Genomic DNA, 11,199 nt, shown 5'->3' with positions numbered 1-11,199 from the left:
GAGGCTGGTACAATTGCAACATTTAAGAGGCATTTGGATGGGTATATGAATATGGGCTGGGTGCTGGCAGGTGGGACTAGATTGGGTTGGGATATCTGGTCGACATGGACCGGTTGGACCGAAGGGTCTGTTTCCATGCTGTACATCTCTATGACTCTATAATTTCTAACAGGATTGAATATTGAAGAAAAATAGACTGTACTTCCTCACTCACGCTACAGAATGGCTAATTCAACAAGATTCTAGCGGTCAAAGGGAATTCAGGTCTGACTTACTCCTAATTAGGAGACGTATTTTCACCATAATCCTCCAAACCAAATCAGCATTAGTGATGAAAATGATTTGTGATAACAAGAATGTCAGTCAAGTTTGTAACACTGAATGCTTAACATTAGGATAACTTCACAAGTGAAGGAGAGGTGAAGAATAAGGATGGAAAGATTTCAATGCTTTGCAGTAAGTGGGTGGTATATGAGGTCTTGGTGAAAACTATTTACTCTAATGTGATATCATAACTATCAGGCAAATGTATATAACTATTTGAGGCAATTCTGACTGATCTGTATTTTCCAACAAAACAAACTATTATTTGGGTTACAGAAGCTATACATAATGCTGACCAATCTTGGAAATGCTGCCGTGAAATTCATCCAGATAACAATTTCTTTGATTCCCATCTCCCCATATAGCTGCCTGACAGGGTGTGATCTCAGGTTCTCCTTACTCATCAGTGGAAGTATTAATGTAGCTTCTTGATTAACCAGGTCCACACTGTTGACTTATAAAGCATTGCAGAGTAGAGGAGAGGAAGGAGGAAATATACAGGGTATTTCCTACAGAAAGATGGGTATATTTTCTAACATTTGAAGATCTCAGCCCAACACCCTAGCCTCTTCCTTCCTGCTGAGCTCATTCTGGGATATTTGAAAGATAGTATGGCCACTTGCCCATTCCCACCCCTCACCCCAACCCCACCCCTCACCCCAACACCACTACACACCTTCACCATCTCTATTTGTGCTGAATGGCCTTTATTTTCTGTGCTGTATGTCCCTCTGACTGTATTGGTGCCAGAGTTAAAAACTAGGGCGTGAGTAATTCGTGTTTGAATTGCAATTAAACACAATACTTGTGTAATATTCACAACCAGTCATGAAGTTCTCATTCTCGTCTCCCGTTTTAAAAAAAATCTTCACTATTTCACACATATGACTCATATTATTTTAATCTATCCTTCAAATATTTTGAAAGACAGATCTGTTTGAATGAGGCTGTATAAGGCTCTGGTCAGATGGCGTTTGGAATAACATGGCAGTTTTGGGTCCCATTTTTAAAGAAGGCCATAACAGGTCCAGAGGAGGTTTACAAGAATGATCTCCGGGATTGTAACATGAGGAACAATTGAGCACTCTGGGTCTTGATGGAGTTTAGAAAGATGAGTGGGGATCTAATTGGAACTGACAGAATACTGAGAGGCCTAGATAGAGTGGATGTGGAGAAGATGTTTCCACTAGTCATAGAAACATAGGAACCGAGGGAACAGCCTCAGAATGAAGGGACAGCCCTGCTTTTATGGTTTTGAATGCTTCTTCCAACTTAAATGATTGGTTAGCTTAATTGCAATGGATATATTATAGAAATCTCTGCTAACTTTGTTTGTATAGACGCTAGGACCTACACAATGGTCATTCAGTAGAGATATGAAGTTCAAGACTCACGCTGGTAAATTTGAAGCCTTTAAAAACTTTTAAAAATTCTAAATACCATACCTTCACAGAGAGGCTTTTGTAGTGGAAGTTTGCAGATAAAGGTTCGACAGCCAATGCCTTCATTAGGTCCACTGGAAAATTCTTAAACATCCGACTGTCACTAGCATCTGAATAAAATGAAATATTCATTTACAATATCTATTTAATCAATTATCAAATTAAGAATCTTTTCTTCATTAGCAGAATCTCTCACATCAGGGGTTCAGTGCTGAGCTTGCACTTCAAATACACAATTACCTTTGAAGACCACTCAGGTGTGCTTTCTGATAGAGATGTTATTTCAAACATTCTGAATGGATGATGCTCAGCATCATTTATACAGTCACAGAGATGTACAACATGGAAACAGACCCTTTGGTCCAACCCGTCCATGCCGACCAGGTATCTGAACCTAATGCAATCCCATTTTCCAGTAGTTGGCCCATATCCCTCTAAATTCTTCCTATTTATATACCCCACCCAGATCCAGCCTCCACCACTTCGTCAGGCAGCTCATTTCACACACGCACCACTCTCTGCGTGAAAAAGCTGCCGCTTAGGTCTCTTTTAAATCTTTCTGCTCTCATCTTCAACCTATACCCTCTAGTTCTGGACTCCCCCACCCCAGGGAAAAGCCATTGGCTGTTCATTTTATCCATTCCCCTCATTCAATAAACCCTTACAAAGTTCATCCTTCAGCCTCTGATGCTGCAGGGAAAACAACCCCAGCCTATTCAGCCTCTCCCTATAGCTCGAACCCTCCAACCCTGGCAATATCCTTGTAAGTTTTTTCTGAACCCTTTCAGGTTTCACAACATGCCTTCTATAGCAGGGAGACCAGAATTGCACGCAATATTCCAATAATGGCCTAACCAATGTTCTGTACAGCCGCAACATGATCTCCCAACTCCTGTACTCAATGCACTCCCACTAACAGCTAAGCAAAGCTTTGGAGGAGATTAGAAGGGTACACTGTACTATTGATTGTTTAATCAGCAGTTTGGTTCTACAGATCCAGTAATCAGAGTAAGGAAGACACCTCTTGAAGATTATCTCAGGGATCCTTTCCCCAGCAAAGTCACTGGAAAGCTGACAGAGTTTTCAAGCACCAGTATTTCAATCTCCCTGGTAAAATCTGAAACAGTAAACTGCAATCAATTGCTAATGACGCATACAGAATCATAGAATCAGAATCCCTACAGTGTGGAACAGGCCCTTCAGCCCAAAACGTCCACATTGACCCTCCAAAGAGTAACCCATCCAGATCCATTCCCCTGACTAATGCACTTAACCTACATATCTCTGAACACTATGGGCAATTTAGCATGGCCAATTCACCTAACCTGCACATCTTTGGATTGTGGGAGGAAACCAGAGCACCCGGAGGAAACCCACGCAGACACAGGGAGAATGTGCAAACTCCACACCCGAGTTGCCCAAGGCTGGAAATGAACCCGATCTAAGTTGATTCAAATTTGAAAACCCTAGTAATACACATAAGGACTAAAAAGGTAAAGCTGCCATCATCTGCCCAGAACCTAATGATTTTTTGCTATTTAGAGAGAGATAACTGGGGGTGGTTTAACCTGAGGGTCACTGTGCCTCAGGCGAGGGTGAGATTGAGAAGGAGAGTCCTTCATGGTAACCTTAGCTGGTACAGGAATTGAACCCACGCTTTTGGTGTCACTGTGCATCACAAACCAACCATCCAGCCAACTGAGCTAAGTGACCTCCACACAAGGGTCTGAGATGGCTTGGTTGCCCATAGATAACAAGACTGCACCCATGAACATAATTCTCGTATTCATAACATGCAAATGAATGCACAACTGGTCAGGAAAGCTGAGCCACTTGAACGATTCTGAGAACCTCAGAACTAAACCTTGTTGGGAAACTGAGTTTCTTGCCTTCTGCCTAATTTAAGTTCACATTCTGAAAGGTCTGGATAGGCTGGGATAAGTCCACCCCATGTCAGATTTAGACATCCCATCTCATCATATTGGAGGAGGGGGAGAAGGAGGGGGGGAGGGAGGGAAAGAGGGTAAAGCCCAGGTTCCAGAGTCCCCAGCCCTGAGGTGTCATACCTTTCAAGATACAGAATAAGGTTGTGGGCCACGTGCTCACCCACAGTAGGTCTGGCACAGCCCACTCCATTGCAGGAGTACTCAGAGTAATACAGCATGGAAACAGGCCCTTCGGCCCAAACTGGCCCATTCTGCCCACTCAGCTCATTCCAATTGCCTGCATTTGGTCCATATCCCTCTAAACCCTTCCCATCCATGTACCTGTCCAAATGTTTTTTAAATGTTGTTATTATACAGGTAGGAATGGCCACATTAGTTTGGGATTATGGTCAGCACAGACTGATTGGACTGAAGGGTCTGTTTCCTTGTTGTGTGACTTTATGACACTACATTTAGCTCTGGTCAAGTGTGAAATTGAATAGCATTATGAATGCTTGGATTCAGCTCAGCCTTTCGGCTTTGTTCAGATTGACAGTTTTATGAGCCTCTAAGATAGCTAATTTTTTTGAAATGCTTTTTGCTGTTTTATCTGACTGTTTTATGGTGACTGATTAAAACTAAAGGAGTTGTTAATGTGAAATGTGAATGGCAGATTACATTGATAGCTTCATAAGAACACAAGGAATTTCAGGTTTATTAAAGGGTTCATGAATTGTTTGGACACTGGGCAGCTGCATGGTGCTGTGTGGGGGTGGCATAAATGGAGAGGTTATATATGGAGGGACTGGCAGGATAGAGGATTATAAGAAATGGGGAGGAGGAGGAGTCCATTCAGCCCATTGAGCCTTTCTGCCACTCTGGGGGATTGTGGCTGATTTCATTACAACCTTGACTATGAACTAAAACAAACAGCTGCAGATGCTGAAAATCAGGAACAAAAACAGAAATTGCTGGAGAAACTCAGCACACCCAGCAGCGTCCATGGAAAGAAAGCAAAGGGTCACTAGACTTGAAACATTAACTCTGGTTTCTCTCTCCATGGATGCTGCCAGACCTGCTGAGTTTCTCCGGCAATTTGCTTTTGTAACCTTAATTCTGTCCACCATAGTGCTTGACAATTAACAGCATGTCTAACTCAATCTCCAACATATCCAAGGACCCAGTTCCCACTGCTCTTAGGAAGAGAATTCCAAAGAGTAATGGCCATCTGAGAGAAATTCTTCACCTACATTGTAAATGAGAGCGTCCTTATTTTTATACTGTCTCTCTTACCCAGAGGTTCCCATGGTATAAAATATTCTCTCAGGATTTACCTTATCAAGCCCCCTCAGGATCCTACATGTTTCCATAAGATCCCCCTCTAATTCTTCCAAACTCTAATGGCCCAACCAGCTCAGCCTTTCCTCATAAAACCACCCTTTCTTTCTTGGAGTTGCCATGTGACCTGGTCTGAGCTGTTTCCAGGTTTGTCCCTTCTTAAGGAAACAAACAAAAACTCCACACAGTGGAGTTTCAGACCTTCATATTTTCATCTAACTGTAAAGTCAAGAGTCCTATAGTACGGAGACAGGCCCTTCACCCCAAAGAGGGGGAAAAGAAGGTGGGGGAACAGCAAGAAGGAGAAGGGAAGAGTAAGAATAGGTAGGGGGGGAGGGGTGCAGTGATAGGGGAAGGGTAAATGTGGGAAAAGGAGGAGAGGGGCAAAAAGTGGAGAGAGAGTGAGGAGTGTGAAAGGGATGAAGAGTAGAAGGGGAAAGAGGAGAGAGAAAAAGTGAAGGTACAAAGGGAGAAGAGGAAAGGAGGGCTGAGCAAGGGAGGGAAGGGGGGAATAGAGTGCTGTTAAGGGAGTGGAATAGGATGGAATGGGGAAATAAGAAAAATGGAGAGATGCAAAGGATCAAGGAGAACAATACATAGGTGAAAGGGGAGAGGGGAAGGAAAGAGGGGAAGAGCAAGGGAATGGGGAAGGGAGATTTTGATGGTGAAAATGAGGGACGTAATGAGAGAGACAGAGAAAGATAGGGAAAACAAGGAAAATGATTGATTAGCCGTGCTGGTAATTCAAGCTACTAATTCTACCAGCTCCCTCCCAACTTCCATTTCCAAAGTCTAACCTGGACGCACAAAACCTTCTTGTTACCTTTGGTGAAATCCAAAGGAAGAGGAACATTTGACGTGTTTGTAGCAATGAGAAGCTTCTTTCCACTTGTAAGGACAGTCAGCTCTTCAAATCCAAGACAGGTTCCCCACACTGGGAAGTAAGTCCCATTATCATTGGCCTGTTAAAGTCAGACAATTTGTATTTAATTGCAATTTTTGACAGAAACAAGGCTTTGTATCTCACAGCTGAAATACTCGGAGGTTAAATTGACTGGAGTAATTCTAACGTAGTTGTACAATTCCATTACTGTTAACAAACAGAAATGATAGTGCCATTCCAAACTTTGTCCCTTCAGGCAGTTCCCTTCTACCATTTTTAACGACTGTCCAACGGCTGCATGTTGAACATAAAACAATGCTACATACATATTCATCGTTAATATTCAGTGCACCTTTGATTGGGAAATGTCACTGAAGAAATGGGCTTTGTCTTCACTGGCATTGTGGCTGAGGAAGAATGCTTTTGACTACAGGAGGATATAGGTGGGCTGGTCACATAGCAGACCAGTGACAAATGGACATTTCTCCTTGAAAGTGTGAGGTGGTGCATTTTGGGAGGACTAACAAGGCAAGGGTGTACATGATGAATGGTAGGACCCTAGCAAGCACACAGGATCAGGGAGGACCTTGAAGCATATGTACATAGGAACTTGAATGCTAGAAGGACAGATGGGCAAGTCATTATGTAGGTACATGGGATACTTAATTTACTGGTTAAGGCATAGGCCCTTAATGTTGAGCTGACCTGTGGAACCAACCTGAGGCCCATCTAATCTACACTATTCCATTTTCATCCAAATGTCTATCCAATAACCATTTAAATGCCATTAAAATTGGCAAGTCTACTACTGTTGCAGGCAGTGCATTCCAAGCCCCTACTACTCTGAGTAAAGAAACTACCTCTGACATCCGTCCGATATCTATCACCCCTCAATTTAAAGATTTGTCCCCTCGTGCTAGCCATCACCATCCGAGGAAAAAGTCTCTCACTGTCCACCGTATCTAACCCTCTGATTATCTTATATGTCTCAATTAAGTCACCTCTCAACCTGCCTATCTCTAATGAAAACACCTTCAAAGCTCCCAGCTTTTCCTGGTAAGACCTTCCCTCCATACCAGGCAACATCCTAGTAAATCTCCTCTGAATCCTTTCCAAAGCTCCCACACACTTCCTATAATGCAGCGACCAGAACTGTACGCAATACTCCAAGTGCGGCTGCACCAGCATTTTGCACAGCTGCAGCATGACCTCATGGTTCCGAAACTCAATCCCTCCACCACTAAAAGCTAACATCATATGCCTCCTTAACAACCTATCAACCTGGGTGGCAACTTTCTGGGATCTATGTATATGGACACAGAGATCTCTCTGCTCATCGACACTACCAAGAATCTTACCATTAGTCCAGCACTCTTTATTCCTGTTGCTCCTTCCAAAGTGAATCACCTCACACTTTTCTGCATTAAACTCTATTTGCCACCTCTCAGCCCAGCTCTGCAGCTTATCTATGTTCCTCTGTGACTTGCAAACATCCTTTGGCACTACCCACAACTCCACCGACCTTAGTGCCATCTGCAAATTTACTAACCCACCCTTCTTCGCCATCACCCAGGTCATTTATAAAAATGACAAACAGCAGTGGATCTAAAACAGACCCTTGTGGTACAGCACTAGTAAATGAACTCCAGGATGAATATTCCCCATCAACCACCACCCTCTTCTTTCAGCTAGCCAATTTCTGATCCAAACCGCCAAATCACCCTTAATCTCATGCTTCCCTGTTTTGTGCAATAGCCTACCATAGGGAACCTTATCAAAACACCTTACTGAAATCCATATACACCACATCAACCGCTTTACCCTCATCCACCTGCTTGGTCATCTTCTGAAAGAACTCAATAAAGGTTTGGGAGGCACAACCTACCCTTCACAAAACCGCGTTGACTATCCCTAATCAACATAACCCTTTCTAGATGATTAGAAATCCTATCTCTTGTAAACTTTTCCAACACTACCCAAAACTGAAGTAAGACTCACTGGTCTATAACTACCAAGGTTTTCTACTCCCCTTCTTGAACAAGGGGACAACATTTGCTCTCCTTCAGTCTCCTGGCACTATTCCTGTAGATAATGATGGCATAAAGATCAAAGCTAAAGGCTCTGCAATCTCCTCCCTGACTTCTCAGAAAATCCTCTGATAAATCCCATCTGGCCCAGGGGACTTAACTATTTCCACACTTTCCAGAATTGCTAACACCTCCTCCTTGTGAACCTCAATCCCATCTAGTTGGTAGCCTCTATCTTAGGATTCTCCTCCACAACATTGCTTTTTTCCAGGGTGAATACTGATGAAAAACATTCATTTAGCACTTCCCCTATCTCCTCGGATTCCATGCACAACTTCCCACTACTGTCCTCGATTGGCCCTAATCTTACTCTAGTCATTCTTTTATTCCTGATATACCTATAGAAAGCTTTAGGGTTTTCCTTGATCCTATCCGCCAACAACTTCTCATGTCCTCTCCTGGCTCTTCTTAGCTCTCTCTTTAGGTCTTTGCTGGCTAACTTATAACTCTCAAGCGCCCTAACTGAGACTTCATGCCTCATCCTAACATAAGGCTTCTTCCTCTTCACAAAAGATTCAACATCTTTTGCAAACTACGGCTCCCTCTCTCAACCACTTTCTCCCTGCCTGACAGGTACATACGTGTCAAGGACACGCAGCAGCTGTTCCTTGAATAAGCATCACATTTCAAATGTGCCCATCCCCTGCAGTTTCCACCCCTATCCTGTGCATCCAAAATCTTGCCTAATCACATTTCCCCCAGCAATAACTCTTGCCCTGCGGTATATCTATTCCTTTCCATCGCTAAAGTAAACGTAACTGAATTGTGGTTATTGTCCAAAGTACTCACTTACCTCCAAATGTAACACCTGGCCAGTTTCATTACCGAATACCAAATCCAATGTGGCCTTGACTCTTGTTGGCCTGTCTACATACTGTGTCAGGAAACTCTCCTATACATATCAGACGAAAACTGACCCACCTAAAGTACTCGAACTATAGTATTTCCAGTTAATATTTGGAAAGTTAAAGGCCCCCATAACAACTACACTGTCACTCTTGGTCTTAACCAGAATTATCTTTGCTATCCTTTCCTCTACATCTCTGGAACTATTCGGAGGCCTATAGAAAACTCTCAACAGGGTGACCTCTCCTTTCTGGTTTCTAATCTCAGCCCATACTACCTCAGTAGACAAGTCCTCAAACATCTTTTCTGCAGCCGTAATACTGTCCTTGACCAACAATGCCACACCTCCTCGTCCTCTTTTACCACCTTCCCTGTTCTTACTAAAACATCTAAATTCCGGAACCTGCAATAACCATTCCTGTCCCTGCTCTACCCATGCCTCCGAAATGGCCACAACATCAAAGTCCCAGGTACCAACACATGCTGCAAGGATCAAGCGGTTGACAAAGCCAGTAGGAAGTTTGTTAGGACAGAACTGGAATCCTGATTGCCACACTATAGGAAGGATTGATTGCTTTAGAGAGGGTGCAGAGGAGATTCTCCAGGATGTTGGCTGGGCTGCAGTATTTTAGCAATGAAGAGACCAAATAGATGAAGGCAACACAGTTTGAACAGCTCCCAATTCTCTGCCGAATTGATTTCAAAATGCCAACGATTGTTTCCAAAGCTTGCTGTGGTATCTACTGCATCCAGCCATTTCAGACCATTTCCTGCCTGATGTTGTTAGGCTGCCATCCCAGTACCTGCACTAGGTCACCAGGCATCTCTCAACCCAGCACGTTAAACCCATCCCTACAACTAACCAAACTGCTCACAACCCTGAGCCATGACAGAAACTGCTGCAGAAACTCAGCAGCTCCTGTGGAGAGAGAAACAGAGTTTGCGTTTTGGGTCCAGTGACCCCTCTTCAGAACTGAGTGCAGCAAGGAAAAAGACAGTATATATGCTGATGGCAGAGGCTAGGGGATGCGAGGGGAGAAGGAGGCGGATAGATAAAGGGATAGTCCAAAAGGAGCGGAAGACAGTTTGGGAGACAAAGGGTGGAATAATGGTATAGTAGGGAGGAAGACGACCTGGGAATGAGGACAATGAGTGAGTGGGAATGGGTTAGCTGGCCTGAAAGCAGCCCATGTGATCACAGGGCCTGGGGTGTGGGACTGGGGAAAGGATATTGAACAAGCTGTTCAAATTCTAAAATGATTGAACTCGATGGCAGCCGGTGACAAGTGGTGTTCCACAAAGGTCAGTGTTGGGACCACAACGTTTCACTTTATGCATTAACGATCTGAATTCAGGAACTGACGGCAGTCTGGCTAAGTTTGTAGGTGAAACAGAGATAGGTAGAGCGACAGGTAGCATTGAGGAGGCAGGGGGGCTGCAGAAGGATTTGGACAGGTTAGGACAGTTGGCAAAGAAGTGACACATGGAGTGCAATGTGGGAAAGTGTGAGGTCATGCACTTTGGTAGGAAGAATAGAGGCATGAGATGGAAATGTGTTGCTGGAAAAGCGCAGCAGGTCAGGCAGCATCTAGGGAACAGGAGAATCGACGTTTCGGGCATTAGCCCTTCTTCAGGAAGAAGGGCTAATGCCCGAAACGTCGATTCTCCTGTTCCCTAGATGCTGCCTGACCTGCTGCGCTTTTCCAGCAACACATTTCCATCTCTGATCTCCAGCATCTGCAGACCTCACTTTCTCCCCAGAATAGAGGCATGGACTATTTTCTAAATGGGGAGAAAATTCAGAAGTCTGAAGTGCAGAGAGACTTGAGAGTTCTCGTCCAGGATTTTTTTAAAGTAAACCTGCAGGGTGAGTCAGTAGTTAGGAAGGCAAATGCAATGATGGCATTTATTTTGAGAGGACTTGAATATAAAAGCAGGGATGTACTTCTGAGGCTCCATAAGCCTCCGGACAAACCACATTTGGAGTATTGTGCCCAATTTTGGGCCCATATCTCCGGAAGGCCCTGCAGCGTGTTCACAGGAGGTTCACGAGAATGGTCCCAGCTTAACATTAACTGCTTAACATATGAGGAATGTTTGAGGACTCTGGGTCTATACTCAATGGAATTCACAAGGATAAGGGGGGAACTAATTGAAACTTACAGAATACTGAATAGCCTGGACAGATTAGATGTTGGGAAGATGTCTCCTTTGGTAGGAGAGACTAGGACCCGAGGGCACAGTGTTAAAGTGAAGGGAAGACCCTTTAGAATAGAGATAAGGAGAAACTTCTTCAGCCAGAGAGTGAAGAATCTATGGAATTCATTGCCATAGAAGGCTGTGGAGGCCAGGTC

The 11,199-nt window shown here is 43.9% G+C and overlaps 1 protein-coding gene across 1 annotated transcript in view; it reads right to left on the bottom strand.

The window, feature by feature from the left end:
* The window catches only part of LOC122549453 (gamma-glutamyl hydrolase-like), a 40,373-nt gene that overhangs the window by 8,347 nt on the left and 20,827 nt on the right, over positions 1 to 11,199 (bottom strand). Inside the window, exons 5-6 of the mRNA XM_043689297.1 lie at positions 5,853 to 5,991; positions 1,770 to 1,876 (exon numbers count right to left, since the gene is read on the bottom strand). Of these exons, the coding sequence (XP_043545232.1) occupies positions 1,770 to 1,876; positions 5,853 to 5,991 (246 nt within the window). The remainder of the gene's footprint in view (positions 1 to 1,769; positions 1,877 to 5,852; positions 5,992 to 11,199) is intronic.

Source organism: Chiloscyllium plagiosum, chromosome 4 (genome assembly GCF_004010195.1).
Source record: "Chiloscyllium plagiosum isolate BGI_BamShark_2017 chromosome 4, ASM401019v2, whole genome shotgun sequence".
NCBI classification, from domain to species: domain Eukaryota; kingdom Metazoa; phylum Chordata; class Chondrichthyes; order Orectolobiformes; family Hemiscylliidae; genus Chiloscyllium; species Chiloscyllium plagiosum.
Note: the sequence above shows the minus strand (reverse complement) of the source record. Positions and strands in the feature narration are given on the sequence as shown.